The following is a 21,452-nucleotide window of genomic DNA, read 5'->3' as shown; positions in this document are numbered from 1 at the left end:
ACCAAAACAATGGCTTTAATTTTAATCACAAAGGCAACCGTTCTATAATCATGAACACATAGTTGCAGTTAACCTCACACCTACAAGTGCTCGGGTTGTCTGTGTGGCAATTAGCTTGTGATAATTTGATTATTTAAATAATATGTTTGGCAATATGACCTATTGAAACAATGTCTAAACTGATCTAATACTCTAATATTACAGTCATAATTATGGCTACATTTGGCATACTCTTCAATAAATGTGTGTGTAATCAAATGAACAAACTCACTTACAGCAAACCTTGGATAAGGTTTTATTCCAGCTTAGTTTTTTCGTTTGGGTGTTTCACGGCTCATTTTTGTCCAAGGGTGCCCACAGCAGGTTCACTCAGCCCTTATCACAAAACACTTATATTGATGGTCCTTTAGTGAGGATGAACTGAAAATGATGTATTTTAATATGTAAACTGTTGTTGAGAAATCTACTCTAGTCCAATAAATAATATTACTTTTCAGTTGTAATACAGCACTTTCTCACACCTGGTCTAAACATTACTGTATACAAGAGAAATATAACCAGCTTCTCTTGTAAAATGGATGGTGGTTTGCTGACACCTTGTGGTTAAAACAGGAATTAACATGCTACCTCCCCGATGACAAATTCTCAACATCTGATGCAACGAAGAAGCTTGAACAAATATTAACCGAACTGTCTTAAAAAACAGGAAGTGGTCACAGAGAGAGAACTTTGCACTGCCTGACCTATAGCCAAGCAAGGAAGGACGCTGTCCAGTAAATCTGATGATGGTTTAGCACACGCTCCGTTGTACATCGACTAAGTAACTTTACGACGCTCCCTATCGCTACCATCTCGACCATTGCCCTTCGCTTAGTCACTGCTCTACTGTAGCATGCAGAGGGTAATAAAAGGAGGCATATGCACACTCAAACGCAACCACCTGCTCAGTATCAGCGACGCGTTCATACACTTGCCGAGGTTTGTAGCTCGTCGAAAAATGTCATCGTCTGAAGCTAAGCGACCGGTTTCCGTACTGGGAACTATGGCGTTCGGTGGTCAAGCTAACGACGAGCAGAGCCTGGAGATGGTGAAGGCTTTCCTGGATAGGGGACACAGTCAGCTCGACACAGCCTTCATGTATGTGAATGGGAAGTCAGAGACGGTCATAGGGGGCATGAATCTTCCCAAATCAGGTATATCAGAAGCACCCGCATATACAGTATACTGACAGCGTGCTAACGTGAACTGAGTTTCCTAAGTGAACCAGCCACTCCGTCACTCACCACACACCATACCTGCTTGTTGTTACTAGTTTAGCATTATGGGTAACCTAAATGTCCCAAGAGCCCCTGCACCTAACAGGTTCAAACACGGATAGAGCCTTTGGTTTGGGGGGGCTATTTGTTTTACTTGCAATGTTGTTTTACTTGTGCAATGTTAAAAATGAATGTAAACGTTTAATATGTACTAGAGTAAGCTTCGAGCTCATTTTTATCGCCAATCCCTTGCCATGTTAATATTAAACACACACAAAATTGGCATGATTAGCACAGTAATGCCAACAGTGTATAAAGTTGCAATTAAAAGTTCTGCATTCAAAAGTTTATTTAAGTAAAAGCACAAAACTATGAGCATCAAAACAAAGCCTACGTATCGTACCAAAAGTATAAAACTATTCTTAGTATTATACAGAATCATGTACTGTATGTCACTGGATTATGATGATATGATGTTGCAGGTGCAGGTTCTCCCAAACAGAACTGATTTGACAGACAGACTGATTTGTTTTGTTTGACCTCTAGTTTGATTTAAAGTTCTTTGTGTTTGTGTGACAGTAATCATAGCTACCAAGGCCAACCCCTGGGATGGGAAGACCCTGAAACCAGATAGTATACGCTCACAGCTGGAAACCTCCCTTAAGAGGCTGCAGACCAGTTGTGTGGACATTTTCTACCTCCATGCCCCTGACCACCAAAACCCTATCCAGGACACGCTTAGGGCCTGCAATGAACTCTACAAAGAGGTAAAGAGAGCAGATACTTCATTTTATAAAACACATTGCTGTACAATTTCCTTGAACATGACAGAGCAGATAAATACTAATTTTGTCCATAATTTTTAAATTATTAAAACAGTTGTTTATATTGTGCCTATCATGCAGCGATACTGAAGATTACAGTCTGCTTACTTTTCAGTATTTTATTAATCATAATTGAATGTTAAAATATCGCCTTAAGGGAAAATTCAAAGAGTTTGGCCTGTCAAACTACGCATCGTGGGAAGTGGCTGAAATTGTGGTTATCTGCAGACACAACAACTGGATTGTTCCCACTGTCTATCAGGTATTGAACCATACAGTCTTATGTCATGTATCATTTTCAAGCAAATCAGCTGCTCAGTATATGTCCATGTTGCATCCCTTCATGTGAGCAGCTATGTGCTAGAAAGTCAAGTTAACATGCTCATAGCTGGGCTAGAAATTCTGTTTTCAAAGTATCTCTTCCCACTCACTTTAATCTTAGATTAGCTTGAACCAGTTTTTCCTTCTTTGTTTGCTGACTGTACTTTCACTTGTACACTAACTGAAACCTAACTTTTTTTTCTTTTTTTTAAAAAACAAAAACAAACTCCCACAGGGAATGTACAATGCCACTACAAGACAGGTTGAGACAGAGCTGCTGCCATGTCTGAGATACTATGGAATGAGATTCTACGCATACAATCCCCTAGCAGGTGCTGTTTATTTTCCCTCTGTGGTGCCCACTCACCATCAACATCAACTTCAAAAGGAGATACTCACAAATGTTGATTATCGTGGCACCTACTGAGAATAAGTAATGGTAATCTTGTGTCCTGGACACTTGCTAAACTCTGACATCATAGGATGCATTTTTAAATCCTCCAACCTTTCCCCTAGCACCACCAGCAGGTAAAATTGTTCATTCATCCTGTGAAATATCTCAACATCTACCTAATGGATTGATACCAAATAAGACCTTTTTGGGACCCAGATGATGTGTCCTAATGATTTTGTTGATCTACTGGCTTTGACTCTAGTGCCATGAGGCTAACATCTGTGATTTTGAGTGAAGTGTCACAACAATTATTGTGTGGATTGCAATAACACACATCCTGTCTCCCTCAGGATGAATTGTGATCCTTTAACTTTACATCTGGCGCCACCATCAGGTCAAACTTTGAACTTGTCCAATACAAAACATTGCCAGCATAAAACAATGTATATAGTAAACATTATGCCATTATCATATTAGAATATGGGCATTAACATCTATTGTAACCCCTATATACTGCCTCACAGAGCTGCTACTATGACTGTGAAACTTGGTCTTGTTTTGGCATTAACATTTTCTAAAAACACAACATGAAAAACCCTCATTTTTAGTGGCTGTATTGAGTACCTTAGTAGTCAAAGCCTAGACAGTTTAGATTAGGTACTAACATTACGCCTACTCTGCAGGTGGCCTTTTGACAGGAAAGTACCATTATCAAGATAAAGATGGCTCCCAGCCTACAGGACGATTCTTTGGTAATAGCTGGGCTCAAGCATACCAGGACAGGTGAAAAACCAGCCATTTACTTATAAAATTTTCTAGACAGTAAGCAACTCCATTTGTTTTATGTTGCTGCTAGTAAGGTATTTCTGCATGCCTACAAAAATAACTTACCATGTTCCTGCTTTTCTGTCAGATACTGGAAGCAGAGTCATTTCCAGGCGATAGACGTGGTTCTAAAAGCCTTGGAGGCAGCATACGGGTCACAGAAACCCACCTTGACTTCTGCTGCTATGCGTTGGATGTACCACCACTCTCAGCTTAAGGTACCTACTGTGCACAGAGGGCTGTAGTGATATGATTATGTTTTAATATTATCATGGGGCTATTGGACTATATAAGATCGGATCAGAAATTTTGGTTCTCTGGGAAAATACAAGTATATTCTTCTGGATTTTGTATATCTTTAACAAATTTGAATTGCTTTCATCATGCAGTATTTAGTCTTTCGAGAATTTAAAAACATTTTATCCAGCACTGTATTAATAATCAGTAATTAAGCATAAAGTTTTACATGTGTGCTGAGATTTAGGCCTGCAATTAGTACCAAAATATCCATGCTTGTAGTAGCTGGAAAATGTTATACCCAATAACATTAAATGAAACATCTTCATTAATCTTCATTTTTCTTCTCACTGAGCACTAAATTGTCTGCCATTCCAGGGTGAGCTTGGTGATGGAGTCATCATTGGCATGTCAAGTATGGAGCAACTTCAGCAGAACTTGGCCGCTGCGGAGGAGGGTCCTCTGGACGAGAGAGCTGTTGCCGCCTTCAATGATGCCTGGAATCTAGTAGCACACGAATGTCCCAACTACTTCCGCTGAAGAGCTAAAGTCTCCATAACAGACCAAGCAAACACAATAGCGCATTTCCACGAGTTAGTCACTTATACATTTTTCTGTAATTATGCTTGTTTTTTTTTTTTCCTCCCCACCAGCTCAACTGTAGACCAGTATGTATTGCGTCAGAGCTTTTGCTCTTGCTAATGTATAAATGTAAAAATGAAAACACAAGATTTTTCAGGGAAAAATAACCTTTTCTGGAGCCTGCCTACATTACATTAAAAAGAAAACAAATTTCCTCAAGTCAACAAACTGCTTTTCTTATACATAAAATGCATCAAATTCAAGGTGACGGACAGAAGTTCGTGTTTTGGGGTGAAAAACGGGCAAAAGCAGAGACACTTAACAGACTCTGGGGGTAGCACTGGCAGTCAGGATGAATGCTTTCAACATCACTGTCCCTCTGTTGTTGAAGTTTGGCAAAAAGGACTTAAAAACAACATGCGCAAGCTCCCACGCTTGCAGATGTTTCATTCTGCATCGTCGTCATCATCATCGTTGTCGTCTTCATTATCCTGCATAGACTCTTCTTCACCGGTACAGTTCTCAAACTCGCCTGTTTCTGAATTCCACATGCATTTTATCTGCACCTTGAATTCTGCCATCTCAATGCCAAAGAGTTTCTATGGACAGCAAAAATAAACAGTTTGAACAGTCTGTCAAATGCAACACAGCACAATATGTCACTGTTAACATTTTCTGCAATCAACTGAAGAACTCACCAGAATACGAGCCTGCTCAGGAGTCAACACATCTCCCTCCTTACAAACTTCATGGTCCTTCAGCAGAGTCACCACACCTTTAATAACAGATGATACAAAATGTAACTATCATATGTCATATCCAGCTGATATGATAGTATGACTGTGACCAATGTAATTTTTTTCAGAGGAGAAACAACCTGATGTACTCATTTTTAAGGGACAACTATTAAATAGTGTCAGTACTGAGATCTTTGATAAGAACCAATGGGCTTGGAGGAAAGTGCCACAGACAGAGTAGGGCTGTCAAAAAGTATTGAGAAATCAACTATTGCTTTTGTTGATTTTTGCTGGCTAAATAAATAATTTGTATAATGCCAGCTTATTGTGTAATCTTACCTTTCTTGAGAGCAGTGGGAAGTCCTAATTGCCTCAACTGGGGCTCCATTGAGTGAGGAAACTGTTCCAATGGTCCCTCATCCAGAGTTATGTCCATCTGTGCCATGTTGCCTGCTCGCGCGTAATCCATCTCTTTGAAATGACTGAAATACCTGTGGGTAGAGGATACCATTTTTTACCAATGATGAACAATATATCTGGAGAATCAGTCTAACAGTGGCGCCTTAAGAGAAGCTTTACGATACTTACTCTTGTACTTCATCTTTTGTTTTATTTGTGAACAACATTCCCACTTCTCCTCGTAGATGCTTGCTGACCTGCATATTATCAAAAAGCAGTAAAGATTTCATGTCTTTGCAGCAGATTAACATTTAATATTTTTTGACAACAATATGATCTCACTAACCTTGTGCAAATTGTCTTTGTATTCATCTGTTTCTCCTTTTCCCAAGGCAATCATCATGACTTTATTTTTGCCAAAAAAAAATCTGTGGAGAAACAGCCCAGTTACTATTACAGAAGATAACTGCAGAAGATACTATACCACAAGTGTCTAGTGTTGATCTTTGATAAAGTTGAGAAAGGTTGAGAAGTTTTTTACAAAAGTTTTTTACAAAAAAGAAATCCTGAGAAATACAGGCTGACGTATCCTTGCTTTTAGTCCCCAATAAAGGAATATAACCACTGGATCTTACAGTTTCCTTAATGCAATTTGATAGCATTTTTTCATTAGACCCTGATGACATTATCAGGATAATCTCAGCCACAGAAGATACAGGCTGAGTGGTACTACCAGTGAGGAGTAAATTGACCTCCATATGAAATGCCCCTTTAAAGTCACTAAAACGTCAAACCAACTTGACTGGTTCATGTCTCTACCTGCTGTGTTTCCATGCTGTCCTGATGTCTTTCAGCTTGTTATTCCTCATATTGGCCACAGAGAATATGAACAAGTTTCTGTAGGTGTCCACACATTTCCGTAACTAAAAAGACAAACGGGTGAGAGAGTTTAGTGTGCAGCTTTAGCTAACTCTAAACAGCATGTAGCTGTAATAGCTGACAGTAGACCAGAGAAGGAAACGCTTACCTCCTCGATCAATTTCTGTTTTAACTCCAGTCCTTTCTTGGCTGTTTTCGTTAACGAAACTGAGGGAAAGATCATTTGAAAAGCAGTTATCAGTTAGCTATGAGTTTCATTGGTATCAGTCAGCGGTCCTTTTGAAGCACCCAATGTAACGTTACGTGCGTGAACTACTGTTTACCCCAGAAAGAGAAGCTAACGTTTGCTTGTTGTCTAATTATTTCAGTTGTCGCTGACAGCGGCTACATACAAGCACCCAGGTAATAAGCTTAACCGCTTAATGTGATTGTAAAAAAAACACCACTCGAACACATATTTGCTTACTTTTCTTGTCCCTCTTTGACTTCGGCATGGTTTCTTCTCACGCTGGCAGAGCAGCAGACGCACATGTGAAGTAAAAGGACCCCAAATGTTTCTGTTTGGTGAAGCTGACCAAGTCGTGCCTGACTACAAAAATGAAAGAAACGTGACTGCCTGAAGAGTATCATACGTGAGCCGATCGCAAGGAGGTCCTTGACTGAAAGCATCAATATACAAGTAAAATGATCACTTACAAAAATATTTAAACTATATATCTAGGTGAACTGTGAGCCCTTTTGTCTGTGTCTGTGAGTCCCCTTTTTCAGTTTTGATTATACCCACATTTCGGTTGATTTTCAAAGGATGCTGCAGTCTCACTGATGAAGGCCTACATTTTTAAAAACTTAGCCTTTTGGACAGAAGGCTCAATACTTTTATCCTCTTGTCCTGTCAGTAAGCATGGCATGAACTATCATTTTCAGAGAGGTTGCAGCGAGTGACATCAGAATGGACTTTTTTCCCTGGTTCTGATAACAAAGATTCAAGAAAAAGAACTACAACAGATTCACATGATCATCTTTTATAATCACCTTGTCTCTGTGGGTATGTGGACAAGCCTCCAATTCTATACAAAAATGGTGTTTATACAGAAGCATGTATACACCCTCAATAATGAGCAATATGAAATCAAATAACACTTTGATCATCAGGAGGGACATGTCTCAGGAAAAAACAGGCCTGAGAAGAGTGCAAAAGTATGAAACTGTATACAAGTACAAGTTAGGACATCGAGTTAGTACATAAAAACTTGCATTTTCATTAAAGATCTCCAAGGTTACTGCTTACTAATTTCATTCAAATTTGGTGCTGTGCTAAGATGATTTCTTTTCTTGTGTGTGTTGTTTGTAGTATTCAGTAGTTGTTGTGAATAAAACAGAGTAAAAGGCCCTAGCCATTAGCACAATTGATAGCAAAAACAAGTCTGGGCAAATCCAGGCATGTCCATAGCTTGGAAATGATGCACAGATGAAACTCAACAGTTTTACATCTTAGTATTTTTGTACAGTTAAGTAAAGGAAAAATTTATATATTAATAAGTTAAAGAAATGCAATTTTTTTATTTTAAATATGTTATCAGCTAACTAAAAGATAAGACACAATTTACTAGGCCTATTTACCTTACAAATAATTTCATATGCTGAAAAACTTAACTGGGATATTTCAAGCATTATTCACAACTCCATCAATCATTTATTAGATTGCTATATAAGATATGACACAGCACAGCATATATGCACCTGCTTACATGTACTTATCAAAAGCATATAAGCTACAGTATATAATGTGCATACATTTCAATATAAAAATCAGTGGCAATTTGTCTTTTGGGAGGGGGCGCACAAGTTAAAAAGAAAACAAACACACAAATATGAATGTGTGAGCCTCATACCTTACAATATAAAGTTTTTCATATAGAAAACACTGTAGGCTATCATATTTTGAATCCAGAATGTGAACAAAGTTTGTCAGTGATGCCTTTACATTTTGAGAAAAGATCCAGCTGTAACATTTTGTATGTAACAATTTGCCTGAATGATATGCGCAAAATCAAATGACCTGAAAATGCGTCGTTGCGATAGTATGCCATGTATGCCATCAGCCGGGATGTGATACCTCTCATGGCAGTCAGCGTGTTAGAGAAGAAGGGGGGAGGGACGTGGGAGGGGCCGGCGAGCGTGATAGTGCCGAGTTTAGCACTTTGCAACATGATCCGCTCACACCACGGAGAGGCCGGGCTCTGCGGTCCCGCATCCTGCCACCATCCCACGGCACCACATGGAGACTGGATAGAGACACAGTAACGAGGGATGACAAAGAAAGAAGGTGGACCATTTCGTTGTGGCTATATGAACCCCCAGCAGCATCAGCAGCTCCTGACAAAGCTAAGGCAAACACACAGATGAGTGTGACGGGAAGTACTGCTGCTTATTGCGGTCTGCGTCAAACCTCTCCCTCCTTTGGAAGATAATGCCCCCGGTGCCTCTTGAAGGACTTTCTGGGTCTATTAGTTGCTCACGCTGCGTGGGTCTATGTTGTCAGGATCTCGGGGGTAAACAACCAGCAGGGACAGTTATGGTCACCGGGTCTCCAGACGCTCAGTCACTCTCAGCATCTGCATTGTAAGGAGAAACTCGTCCTGTGGGAGTGGGCTTGTGGAGGAATATGCAGAGATAAAAAAAAACCCACAAAAAACAGCAGTTTTCTTTACTACTGCACCCAAACCAGACAGTCGTAGTTGGATTACAGGGTGTTGTTGTTTACCAATATGAATTCGCTATTTTTCTCCGATACTCCGCCCGGTTCGGTCTGCAACGTCCCTACAGGGTCGGGCGCGGTGACCAGCGTCCTGCGAAATGACCTGGGCTCCAACATCCATGTGCTGAAAACTCTCAACTTGCGATTCCGCTGCTTCCTTGCCAAAGTCCATGAACTGGAGAGAAGAAACAAACTGCTGGAGAACCAGCTAAAGCAAGCTCTGCAGAAAGCGCAATACCGCCACCTTTACGCCCGAGAAGTTGCCGTGCAGACGGACGGTCCCGAGTCGCGACTACCGGGCACCATCTGGAGTTTCACCCACGTCCGGAGGCAAGGGGAGCGCTTTGAGACCCTGCACGGACCAGGGGTGACGTGGACTCATCCGGACGGAGTCGGGGTCCAAATAGACACCATTACCCCAGAACTGAGGGCTCTGTATAACGTGCTGGCCAAAGTCAAGCGGGAGAGGGACGAATATAGGAAAAGGTGGGTAAAGGCCAGCCGAAATGTATGTCTGTTGATGTGTGTGCTGTTGATATTCCTCCACAGAGCTGGAAAATAAGAGCAAGTCCCCATCTTTAGTAACAGTTTCAGTTTCATGCATGGATATATTTGACTAGATATATCAATAATTTGCAGGGGAGTAATAAGGAATTGAAGCCTCTGAGAGAATGTTGCTGTGGGCCCCCTTTTCCTTTTCTGGGCACTTATTGTCACTGTCCCCACACTAGCTGGAAAGAAACTAGAACAAGAATGAAAATAAGTACAAAATGTCGCAGCATGTTCAGGTTCTCTGAGGTCCATGTGATGAGCCAGTGCTCTGTTTTCTGTTGGATTTCATTATAAACCCAAGGTCTTTGGGTTTTGGGGTGTTGGTCAGACAAAACAAGACATCTGAAGATGTCACCTTGGGCTCAGAGAACCAGTGATTGGAATTTTTCACATTTTTTGCCATTTTATGGACTAAATGATTTAGGGCTGAACAAAATATTTGGATTTTGCCAATCTGGCTAAGTACAATATCCAAATCACAGGAGTGGCCATTTTTTGATGAAAGTAAAATGAGTGAGACCATACCATCATAAATGAAATATTGTGGTGCTACACAGATGCCCCTGCCTACAAACCATATTCTCCAGATGTAAAGGAACATGCATTTTTGGTACAGACCAAAGCAAAAGTGACACATTTTTAGATTTTTTGTCAGTGAAAGTGAAATTACCATTCCTACTAAAACTGTGACTCACATCACAGTCATCATATATGTCAAAACAATCTCAGCATGATCTTTTTCTCACATCGTTCAGCTCTAAACTGATGAATCAGTTATTCAAGAAAATGATCAGCACATTAACCAAGAAGGAACTGGTCTGATCAAGAAGCTGTTTTCATCTCTCCATACTTTCTTGACTTCTAACTTCTCTGTGTGACTCTTTTAGTCCCATGTGGGTGTGGCTTGCAAAATGTCATCATATGCTCTTCTGACAGTATCGTGGAGGGATTTTGCAGTGATAGAGTTACACTTGAGGTAGTATTTCACATGAAGGGTTTCATAGCTGAGTGGGTGCTCAGCATTTTAGTTACACAAAGACATTTAGCGTGATTTGAACCAGTTTTTTTTCTCACACACTTCAGAGGAAATTCCTTTGCATGGCTCAGTCTCCAGCAATTGTTCTTTTCCTTTCACCACATTACTTGTATTTCCTTGAGGGCTCACTGCAGCGTCCCCAGCTGACCCACGTCACTGCTGGTCGGCTTGGCTGGCTACTGGAGGAGGCCGAGCTGCCAAGCAGTTGACTGCTTCTGTTTGCTGCCATGATTCAAGCAGAGAAGCATTTTAACAGGCCTCTGTCTGCACTGTGAGCTCAGCTATGACGAACGCCGACTTCCCTGTGAGCGCACTGACTCAGTGACACAGAATGCGTGTACTCTCCCACTCCTCCGGGAAACTGCATATCCCGGCCAGTCATTCCCTGTAACACCAGCATGTCCTTTTTTGTGCTTTTCTGCTCAGGAAGATGAACGGCAGCAACTGGGACAGCAGCCAAACTGAAAACTGCTGCAGCCGAAGCCCAAAATTTTGTCTCTCTCTTGGCAAAAATAGGAGCTCTTGACATTATTAGTCACTGAAATGGCCTTCTTGTTTTTTTTAAGTAAGGTTTTGGCAACAGTGCTACTGCACTTTGCACATTAAATTTTAAAATATATATTAAGCCTCCAAATAGTGGTTACTGAGTTTTGTGTTAGCTGGTTTTCTGTGTTTTCTACATTGTTTTACATACTGGTATTATAGGCCATTTGCATTAAAGTGTCTTAACATGTTCATATTCTCTCTGCATTTAGAGAAGTGAGGAACAAGACACATTTCCAGTCTCTTTTATTGGCCAATAATCATGGTAATCAATCTCTTTCCCTGCCTCTCACATTCCTTCTGCGCTCTGAGTTCAATAATTGCATCACTGCTGAGTTCACCACCCAGTTGTTTTTTCTCTGTCTCCCAGTCTAAATCCTCTTTACTACAGTCACGTTTCAGCATTCAATCCCCGAGCCCCATGCTGCCATGCCTTTTCTATGCTGTGCTTTTTGTGTTCAGCCATTCCTTCGTCCTTCACTCCACCCCTCTGAGAGCCCCTCCACCCCTCTGCTCCTCTCTGTGTCACGCAGACTGCTTTGTAAGGCATCAACAACACCCGTGATTTATTAAGGCTTTACGAGTGCGGACATATACAAGGAGACGGATGGCCAGCTGATCCATTTCTGATTCGACCGCTTGCGCTCACATACCATCAAGTTCTGGCTTGCGTACTTTCTGTCGTTTTATACTTTGCCTCTTTCTGATCAAGAGACCATTTTCTGAGCTTGATATAAAACAGTGTGTCTCTTATGAAGTTGTATTGGGAGGTTGTGAATACATGAAAAGGCTCAAATTATAAAAGAAACAATATTTGGTAGCTCATTGAAGATGTATAACAAGGACTCTGAAGGGCTCTCATGATATGAGATTTTCAATACACAATTATTGTGGCCAAAAGAATTCACACTAATGATATTATAACAATATCCAGAAAATGTAAAAAAAAAAAAATAGCAAATGCTATCAAATTTAAATTTAACTTTGTTAATTGTTTGTTTTGTCTCTTTTTAGCAAATGAATTACACTGAATATATGTGTGTAGGGGAGTAGAGAGAGTCTGTAACCAAATTTAAAAAAAAAAAAGTGTTGGACAGTGAAAAGGCAACCAGATCGACTGATAAACAAAAGACCCAATCATGAAATTGACGTCTACACTGGATTATTTACACAGTATTATCATATGTGCGTTATTATACACAACATACGCACATAACGCTCCAAATTTTGCGCAAACATTCACTTGGACCAAATATTTCCTTGGGTTGAACTGATCTGATTTCAGTGTTCAAAGGTCACTGTGACCTCGCAAAACACATCTGTGGCTCAAGAATTTATGCAACGGATATGACAAAATTTCACACTAATGTCAAATAGGATAAAAGTGATGACATGCTATATCGAAAAGGTCAAAGGTCAACTTCACTGCCTCACTATAATGTTTTCTGCTCTCTGTCTGTCTCCATTATTCAACCCCATAACTCAAGAGATTGTGACCATATTTCACATATTTTCAAGTATTTTCACTTTTGGTCACATACTGAATTGGTGACACTAATCAGAATTCCTTTATTAATCCCTGGAGGGAAATTCTTGTAATCTTATGCTGATTAACTGTCTGTGCTCCACATTTTAGAATTTGAAGCTCTTTGCAGCAGCATCCGTATCTGAAGCACTTTAGTCCACCACAAGATCGCCGGTTTGGGTGAGCTTCAGGTGATTGTTGCTCCACCATGTGATGAAGCTCTCTATCAGTCACTACAAGTGATATATGAGTCTGGACAGACATGGACATAAAGTGCAACTTGTCAGGTGCACAGACGCATACAAGTGCGAGGTGGTAACTCTAGTTGAAACTTGTATGGTCACAAAATAGAAGAAATAAGTTCCAGTGTGCTGATATTTTCTCAAACGTCTACCATTGTTAGTTGTTATTCTGAACAGAAAAGTCAATTTCTTCACTAAACCCTAACTGACCTAAATTATGTTTCCAAATCAGCTCCATTGTATGACATCCTATTGGCAGAGAATAACTTGCTCTTGCAGGAACAGGATGTGTTTGTGGATCTGGAAAAGCTCTTTAACCGATTTATTCCACATTCTCAACGAATTTATTAGATTTTCTGTGTGTTCAGAAAACTGTTTTGTTAATTCACTGCCATCACTTGCAAAAGTGTGCGTCATCACACACACACGCATGCAATTTCTAACACACACACACACACACACAGTTCTTTTCTCTGTTACTCACATACAAACATGCAGCATATAAAGACAGGCTTTGTAAATCAGACACACAGCTTATAAGAACGTCCACTTAGTGCCACATTGTCTTAGCACACCTCTCATGCTGACAAACGACCGTGCAAAGGAGGATGGATAAGGTCAACGCAAGTGCCCTCATCCACATTGTTTTTATTCCACTGTCTTGCATCACTGTGAAATGTATCACTTTACTGTCAGTGAGGCTCTGCCAGTAATTGCCACCAGTATGCGATAGTGCTTAAAAGGCCATGAAAACAGTGGCTGTCATTGACGAACGTATTTGACAGTTGACCACACGCTGTATGTTGGCTAAGAATAGAAACTGTATTTAGCTTCCTACAATTGATAACTTTTTTGTGACCAAGACTGCAAAGTGCTGACAAACATTTGTTTGAATTTACATGTTGGTGTTTGTGCAGAGATATTGCAGACAGCTTTATCCATTATGCAGATTACTGCACAGACAGAAAGATACGGACTTAAAGACAGCACTTATACTCGTGCTAAAATGCTAATACACTGTATAAATAAAGGGCTGTATAAATAAAGATAAGGGCTTATTCCAAAGATGAGAGCACAGTATATATGATATGAATGGGAACTTCTGTGGATTAGAGGGGCTGTACAGACAGAAAGAGATGCAGATAGGAGCATCATTTACAACATTTTCAAGGTGCAGTGCCTACTGCAGTGTTTTAGACATGCTGTAAAGGATACATTAGTGACAAACTGTGCCCTGGTTGGGACTTGAACCAAAGATCAACAGTCATTGCTGTGGCCTCTCCTAATTGGTTTGTTTATCCCAGCCATGCACAGAGGTCAAACAGCTGTTCTGCTGGATCACAGTGTAGGTGATACAGGACTTATAGCAAACCAGAACAGTCTCCGCGCCTCCTGGGCTTGTTCCTCCTGCATGAATAATTCACATTGAGCTGAATCTAGCTGTGTGGATCAATCCAATGAGAATTCACTGAAGTCACTTTTCCAAGGCTTTGATCTTTTCCTTCCATGCATAAGGGAGGTGAAAGCAGAGTTTAGCATCTTTTCTGAAAGTAGGATTCAGGGATGCCATAATAAAAGATCTGACTAATTACAGGGTGAGGTATACTGTGATTTCCAAGCTGAAGTCTGCATTGTGTTTCAAATGTCATATTTCTCCATGAAGAGTGACGGTGATGAGCTCTTCAGCCTCTCCCTGTCTGTCTTTAGTGCTGACCTGCCCTGCGTATAATCCAGGCCGTCTATTCATTAGAGGGATTTTCTCTAAGCTGTCACCTAGCACCAAGTCTGCATCCCCCAGCCAGCCCTGCACCACGTCCTGGCATGCAGTCGCTGCGCTGAACCCATGGCCTCCCGACATGGAAGACTCCCTGCTGCTGCGGTACAGAGAGAGAGAGAGAGGGAGCTCAGTTCACTAAAACCAGTGAGCTCCAGATTAGAGTCTGTATTGTTCTGCTCTCACTCCCTCTTCCTGTCTGCATGGCGTCCTTTGCTCACGACATGTGCTGAAACAAAGTATTAATTCTGTAGATTTCATCATTGTTACAAAATTGGGTCATCCTAAGAGGAAATGTTTAAAGATGTATCTTATCCCTCTGTGCCATATACCACACTGGTGTCCAGAAATACATCAGTGAGCAACAGTGTTGCACTGTTCCTTCATTATGATGAATAAAGCACTGCAGTCTACTTTAAGTGAAGCCTACATACATACCCATCCTGTCGCCGTAAAGAGCAGTGGGTACCAACTCAGAGGGCAGGACCTCCCAAGGGCTCACAAGATAAATTTGACAGGACCGTTGATGATTGATGAGTTAAGAGAGAGACAAAAAAAGCAAATTCCTTTTCAAAAATTTCAGGTAAATGATTTAATCTGACAAGTCAAAATCACTGACTGAACTGCTTGAAGCGCTGACCTTCATCAAACTCATTATTTACTTGTATATTTTGCTGTTGTTTTAATTGTGAGCCTAATGAGAGACAAGGACAGGAGGGGAGACATCAGCCACCGTCTGTTCCTCCTCCATAGACTCAACAGTCAACTTTGACGGGTGGTTAGGTTAGTGTTGAGCAGGACCATATTTGTATACATGGAGCACCTCTTTGCGGGAATGCTTTTCCAGTCAAGATACTGTTTTGTGCGCTCATATCATGTACTGGTTTTTATGTGCATGGCCAACCAATGTGTATTAATTCGCAGCTGAAAGTAGTCCCCAATGAAAGCAAAGCAATACCCGCTTCCTTTTGAAAAACATTTTCATAAAGATGTACTGCCCAGTTGTTTTAGAAATTACTCTAATCTGAATCTGTATATTTGTGACATATTTTTAAGGATTTATATCTTCAGGAATACAAACTGACCTGGTCCACTGACAGAACAGGAAGGGTGGAAAGTACATATACATTACTGTGGTTTGTGCCTCCACACAATCAGATAAGAGGAGAACCTTTCCTTTCAGGAACATAGTTGTCTGTAGAGCATTGTTGGGACAAGAAAAGTCAACAACTCTGGGTCAGTAAAAGCTGAAAAAAGAGAAGAAAGAGCTCACATGTACTCTCCCTATCTCTGTAATGATGTCACTGGAATGAAAATGTGGGTGATACCGTGATGGGAGTGTGTTTTCCCCTCTGCCTCCCTGTGCCTTCGTTCTCTGTGTGCTTGCGTGTGGAGCTGATGTGCTGTGCAGCTGTGGTTGATTATTCATGGATATCAATACAGCTGAGAGTGGTGGGACATTGCCATATTTAAAAGTGCTGAAATGCACCTGTCTTTCCTCACTGGATGGGGCAAGTGAACTGTTCAGGTCTTGGATCTGGTTTTGGATCTTAGGTTGGTGAATTATTTTGGAAAAGCAGCTGTGGCCTGCAACAAAGCAGGAGACAAACAGTTTCTTAGGTCAAGTAAATCTTCCTGTTAAGTCCATAATCACCAGACCTAATCTTTATTTACACCTAATAACTTAACGAGAGTCTTTGCATTTCTGTTCAGACCTGCACAGCTTTAAAATCTATCACACCTTTTCCAAAAGCCTGGGTGTGCTGACACGGCAGTCTGACTTAATAACCTCCACATTTCAAAATGTTATTCCAGAAGAATAACAATGTCTTTCAGGCTCTTTACAAAACAAACACACACATCTCTGAGCGGGATATAATATTGCTTATGTGCTTATGTCACAGGGAGTTCTTTTTCTGTTCTCTGGCATTTTTGACCTCAAAGTAGACCAGATGAGTGTCTCTCCTCAGAGCTCTTTCTTAAGGAGCTCTGAGGAGAGAGAAGGTGCTTCGGCCTGCTGTTTCAGCAATATCATTGTGACTTAGAGGTCTTTAATGTTTGTAAACACAAAACTGATCTATAATTCAAACCACGGGCCTTAAGAATCACGCAGAATGTGTATATTTCATCTATATGTCAAAGTTAACATAAATATATACCTGTAGCAGATACAGCTGTCTGATACTTGCAGCTTTGCATTTTCATCTAGTACTGTTGATATTCAGTGTGCATTCATATCATACATACTTTACATTTTTTACTGAATATGGCAATAGCTTTTTTCCATCTTCACATCCTTTAAAGTTTTGATTTTCTCCTTCATTCAAGTAGAAGAAAATAAAATACAGCACATCATATACTCAAACTACCTTGGAGCCCCAACATATTTTCCTCACATCTCAGATGGTTCAGTCACATTAAACGCAATAAATAAATAAATAAAAATAACCACAAAGTGTTCACCTCCCTTGAAACTGTCCCTGCTCCAGGTTGCCTTTTCTTTCTCTTTTGGGTTTAGAAAGAGATTACTACATTACTTTCAGTGTTGATTAATTTGTCATTTATTCTTTGAATTGAATTATTTAACCATTTGAGTATTAAAATGTCAGAGTTTACCAGAGCCCAGTTGCTGTCATCAGATGTATAGTTTTGTCCAAACCACAGTCCAATTACCAGAGACATTTTATGATCTTAATATCTAGCAAATATAGAATAGATTAGCAAATATGTCCATTATGCCTCAAAATAATTAATCGAGTAGTTCATTCATTCATTCACCATTGCAACTCTGATTTGGCTAACTAGAAAATCAAATGATCAGTCAAAAAAACTGACTGTGGGTCACCCGTTAATCTCAGGGTTGGTGGTTTGCTCCCTGGTTCTTTCAGTCCAGACACTGAACCCTGAAGGTTAGGTCATTGCTATGCATCACTGCCATCAGTGCTGTGAGTGTGTGGGAATGGATGAATGCTACATTGTAAAATTGGATAAAATGATAATGCAGTCCATTTGTCACACTTCAGAATGGACAACAACAGCAGTACACATGCAGTGGGTGTTATGAAACTGCCTCGTGGGCTGGTCCTGGTCCTCAGACTGGGAGTTTCACCTCTTTGTACATGATTAATTGAAACCTAACTGTGGTCAAAAAACAGATTTCCCTGAATAGATTCGCTGCATTTTTATGTTCACTCCGGGGGTTCACTCTACAGGTGTGTGTACCCAGAGGCACAAAAGACGTTTTGTCTCGTGGCGATGTCTCATAGCTCTATTATGTCTCACAGCATTTGGCTGTACACACCCAGACCAGTGAGGATTTGTGCCAGAGATATAACATCATCATCTTCTTTTCTTCTTTAAAGGGATGTCACTCCCACTGCAGCCCCACCCTAACATGGCCCGGGCATGCAGGTCGTTGTTTGTGCTTTTATCCTCATGCACTTCTCACAAATCCCACAAATCCAAGTCATTTGTCACCAGGAACATCCAACCAAAAGCCCTTTAGCGTAGGACTGACAGAAAGTCTGGCTTGTGTTTATACAACTTATGTTTTTGTGCAGTTAAATGTCTTGCACTTGCCCTTTATGACAAGTAAATAGCCAGGAGCTATTATGAAGGCACTACAATGTGGTGTACAGTAAATGAAATCAGTGGGAAAATAACAAGTTAACAGCACAGTAGTATAGGTGGGTAGGGCCAGTTTGCAGCAAGGGACTGAAGACCGCAGGGGAAAAGTGATTTTCTGTCACAACATTCCGTCACTCCCTTTGCTGCAGACTGCTTTAAGAATCAGAAGATTCTTGCTAGAGTATGTTGTTATTAGTTTTCATGTTGTTTTTAGAATGTTATTTGAGTCTTGTCAAAAAGGTCTGAAAAAAAGTCTATTATCTTATTGTAATTTTTAAATAAATAAGAAACTCCTATTGGCAGATCTGTTGACATTTAACTTATACATAATTTCAATTTCAATTTATTTATTTATATAGCACCTTGTACAGTCAAAATTGTCTCTAGATGCTTTACAGAGACCCAGAGCCTGAACCCCCGAGCAAGCAGACAGTGGCAAGGAAAAACTCCCTTACATTATGGCGTTCAAATTATAAAAATACAGGTGGCTTCACCGCAGGGTGGTTTCACTGTGGCAGCACCACTGCATGTCTCTGCAAAGATAGATCGTTAACGGTCTGAGAAACTGTCTCCATTATAAACACGTTAGTTCTACTGAAAGCAATTATCCACCTTTTTCAGGTTGCTCTGAGGTCATACCTATTAGTTGGAAAGTGATTGTAATTACATGTGAACACCTATGTTTGTCTCCACTCCACCACTAACCTCACAGTGGCATCCCTCAAGCCAGAGAAATGACAGGATTTGGAAACAATTAGATAATGCTTGTGCTTAGTGCAAACAAGTCAAGCTCACACCCTCACCGTCGGGAAAAAGTCAGTGTGGCAGAGCTGTGGGGCCGGGACAGGATGGAGGATTACACATGTTACAACAGTAGCTCCCAATTATCTGTCAGTCCATCTGTATGAAGGGAGTATCCACTGGTGTTATACCAAACCCTATATTCAGACAGATACTTTGATTTGTGTAAATTAGTCAGTTACAGGCTCATCATGCCCCCCCCCCCAAAAAATGAGGGAAATGATTTGTGCCTGAGCCATATTTCTTTTTAATGTTGCCTTGTTGTGTTACAACTAGTCCATGTTACATAAGATTTTAGTCTACCAGAACTTGCTTCTCAGACCTCCGTCAGTGTTGAAATACACGATACAGTTGTCCTATTGAGTGAAGATTTACAGGAGATTACATACGTTATGAAGTTCCCGTCTACTAATGATTCATGAAGATCCCCTGGCACACATGAAGCTTACTGGAGTGTTAGCTCTGTCTGAGTGTGTATAAACATGCTACTGTTGCAGGAAAAGAGGCAAATATCTGATTTGAGACATACAACATTCACTGAACTAACAGATTTCCCCAAACATGCAACCTGCCTCCTCAGTGCTATTTCATCCGATCTGTTCCAAACATGCATCACATCCCGGGCTCAGACATATATTTCATATTTTTTTATTTAGGACTGCAACTAATGATCATCTTTGTTATCAGTTAATCTAACAATTGCTCTCATGATTAATTGCTTTGTCTGTAAAATTTCCAAAAATAGTGAAAAAAATGAAAATTTTCAATTTGCTTCTTCTATCCAACCAAAAGTCCAAAACCCAAAGACTCCTGATTTACTCCCATAAATGATAAAGAAAAGCAGCAAATCCTTACAACAAGCTGGAACCAGCATATGTTTGACATTTTTGTTTGATAAATGAAATGATTCATTGATTATCAAAATATTTTTCTTTGGAATAACTAATTGATTAACTGTTATGGCTCTAATGGCATTGTATTACATTTTACTTAACAGCATATGTAGTGTAATGGATTTGTTACAGTATCAGTTGTTTTTCCCTTAACACGTGCAGCTTCAGCACAGTTTTGTTGAGCACATTCATTAATACACACTGTATAGACAAAAGTATTTGGATGCACAATCATAACACCAATGAGGTCTTTGATGATATATTCTAAATACACCGACGTCAATATGGAGTTGGTCCCCCCTTTGCAGCTAAAACAGCTTCCACTCTTCTGGGAAGGCTTTCCACAAGATTTTGTTTCTATGGGAATTTTTGCCCATTAATGCAGTAGAGCATTTGTTAGGTCTGTCATTGATGTTGGATGAAAAGGCCTGGCTCACATTCTCTGATCCAGTTCATCCCAAAGGTGTTGGACAGGGTTGAGGTCAGGGCTTTGTGTGGGCCAGTCGAGTTCTTCTGCACCAAACTCATCCAACCATGTCTTTATGTCTTTGGGGGCACAGTCATGCTGGAATAGAAAAGGACCTTCCACAAACTGTTACCACAAAGTTGGAAGCATAGCATCGCCCAAAATGTCATTGTATGCTGAAGCACTAAGATGTTCCTTCACTGGAAGTCAGGGGCTGAGCCCAACCCCTGAAAAACAACCCCATCCCACACTTGAATTCAATAATAAAGAGTTTTGTCCCAATACTTTTGTCTTTATAGTGTAGATAATCTTGTATACTGTTGATGAATATTGAGATGTTGAGAAGTATTGATAAGTAGCCCTTGAGATTTCAAGATGAGTTGATTATATAGCTGTTAAATCAAAAAGGAAATTACTTCGGGAGGGTGTGTACACAAGACAGGGAAGAATTCAACACACATCATACACAAAACTAAAATACTAAAAATGCTGCTAAGCCTGTTAAATGGGGTACAGACACATGGAAAATATTCAAACAGTTATACTGTATAAAAGTACAAATGCACAGTATATAAAAACATGTCTAAATTTATACATGCCAGCAGTTTAACATTCACAAGCTGAATAACCTCGAGGAATGTTTCTGCTCTTGAACCTCCCAGATTCTGATCATGACTTCCTCCCTGAAGGAGGATCCCATAAATGGAAAATGCTCAATGAGAGCTTTGTGTCCCTATTAACTTTTCTTTCCCTTTAGATAAAGGCAAGCTTTGCAGGCTGA

The 21,452-nt window shown here is 40.3% G+C and overlaps 3 protein-coding genes across 4 annotated transcripts in view; 2 read left to right on the top strand and 1 right to left on the bottom strand.

Annotated features, from left to right (window-relative positions):
- The first annotated feature begins 604 nt into the window (after positions 1-604).
- Positions 605-4,648, top strand: akr7a3 (aldo-keto reductase family 7, member A3 (aflatoxin aldehyde reductase)). Its single transcript, XM_046383326.1, has 7 exons — positions 605-1,193; positions 1,836-2,023; positions 2,238-2,342; positions 2,637-2,733; positions 3,479-3,578; positions 3,709-3,838; positions 4,236-4,648. Exons 1-7 carry the CDS (start codon positions 893-895, stop codon positions 4,395-4,397), a joined length of 1,083 nt encoding a protein of 360 aa, XP_046239282.1. The 5' UTR covers positions 605-892; the 3' UTR covers positions 4,398-4,648.
- On the bottom strand, positions 4,483-7,069 carry mrto4 (MRT4 homolog, ribosome maturation factor). The gene is made up of 8 exons (XM_046383327.1): positions 6,921-7,069; positions 6,603-6,661; positions 6,395-6,498; positions 5,922-6,003; positions 5,765-5,832; positions 5,516-5,667; positions 5,138-5,214; positions 4,483-5,038 (listed from the first exon to the last, which is right to left on the bottom strand). The coding sequence occupies exons 1-8, from the start codon at positions 6,946-6,948 to the stop codon at positions 4,886-4,888; spliced, it is 723 nt and encodes a 240-aa protein (XP_046239283.1). The 5' UTR covers positions 6,949-7,069; the 3' UTR covers positions 4,483-4,885.
- A 1,567-nt stretch (positions 7,070-8,636) lies between these two features.
- The window catches only part of iffo2b (intermediate filament family orphan 2b), a 27,452-nt gene continuing 14,636 nt past the window's right edge, over positions 8,637-21,452 (top strand). Inside the window, exon 1 of one of the 2 annotated variants that reach the window (XM_046383324.1) lies at positions 8,637-9,698. In XM_046383324.1, the coding sequence (XP_046239280.1) occupies positions 9,223-9,698 (476 nt within the window). In that variant the 5' untranslated portion in view covers positions 8,637-9,222. The remainder of the gene's footprint in view (positions 9,699-21,452) is intronic. The other variant, XM_046383325.1, reaches the window with a different exon arrangement.

This window comes from Scatophagus argus, chromosome 3 (assembly GCF_020382885.2).
Source record: "Scatophagus argus isolate fScaArg1 chromosome 3, fScaArg1.pri, whole genome shotgun sequence".
Classification (NCBI taxonomy): domain Eukaryota; kingdom Metazoa; phylum Chordata; class Actinopteri; family Scatophagidae; genus Scatophagus; species Scatophagus argus.
Note: the sequence above shows the minus strand (reverse complement) of the source record. Positions and strands in the feature narration are given on the sequence as shown.

What these genes read in the sequence shown, in the direction of transcription:
- mrto4 (XM_046383327.1), bottom strand. Translation starts at nt 6,948, where the DNA reads ATGCCGAAGTCAAAGAGGGACAAGAAAA. An exon ending in GTCAAAGAGGGACAAGAAAA is followed by an intron (nt 6,662 to 6,920) that starts GTAAGCAAATAT and finishes TCTTTCCCTCAG; the next exon opens with TTTCGTTAACGAAAACAGCC. An exon ending in ACAGCATGGAAACACAGCAG is followed by an intron (nt 6,004 to 6,394) that starts GTAGAGACATGA and finishes GTTTCTCCACAG; the next exon opens with ATTTTTTTTTGGCAAAAATA.
- akr7a3 (XM_046383326.1), top strand. Translation starts at nt 893, where the DNA reads ATGCAGAGGGTAATAAAAGGAGGCATATGCACACTCAAACGCAACCAC. An exon ending in GCAATGAACTCTACAAAGAG is followed by an intron (nt 2,024 to 2,237) that starts GTAAAGAGAGCA and finishes TATCGCCTTAAG; the next exon opens with GGAAAATTCAAAGAGTTTGG. An exon ending in CGCATACAATCCCCTAGCAG is followed by an intron (nt 2,734 to 3,478) that starts GTGCTGTTTATT and finishes CCTACTCTGCAG; the next exon opens with GTGGCCTTTTGACAGGAAAG.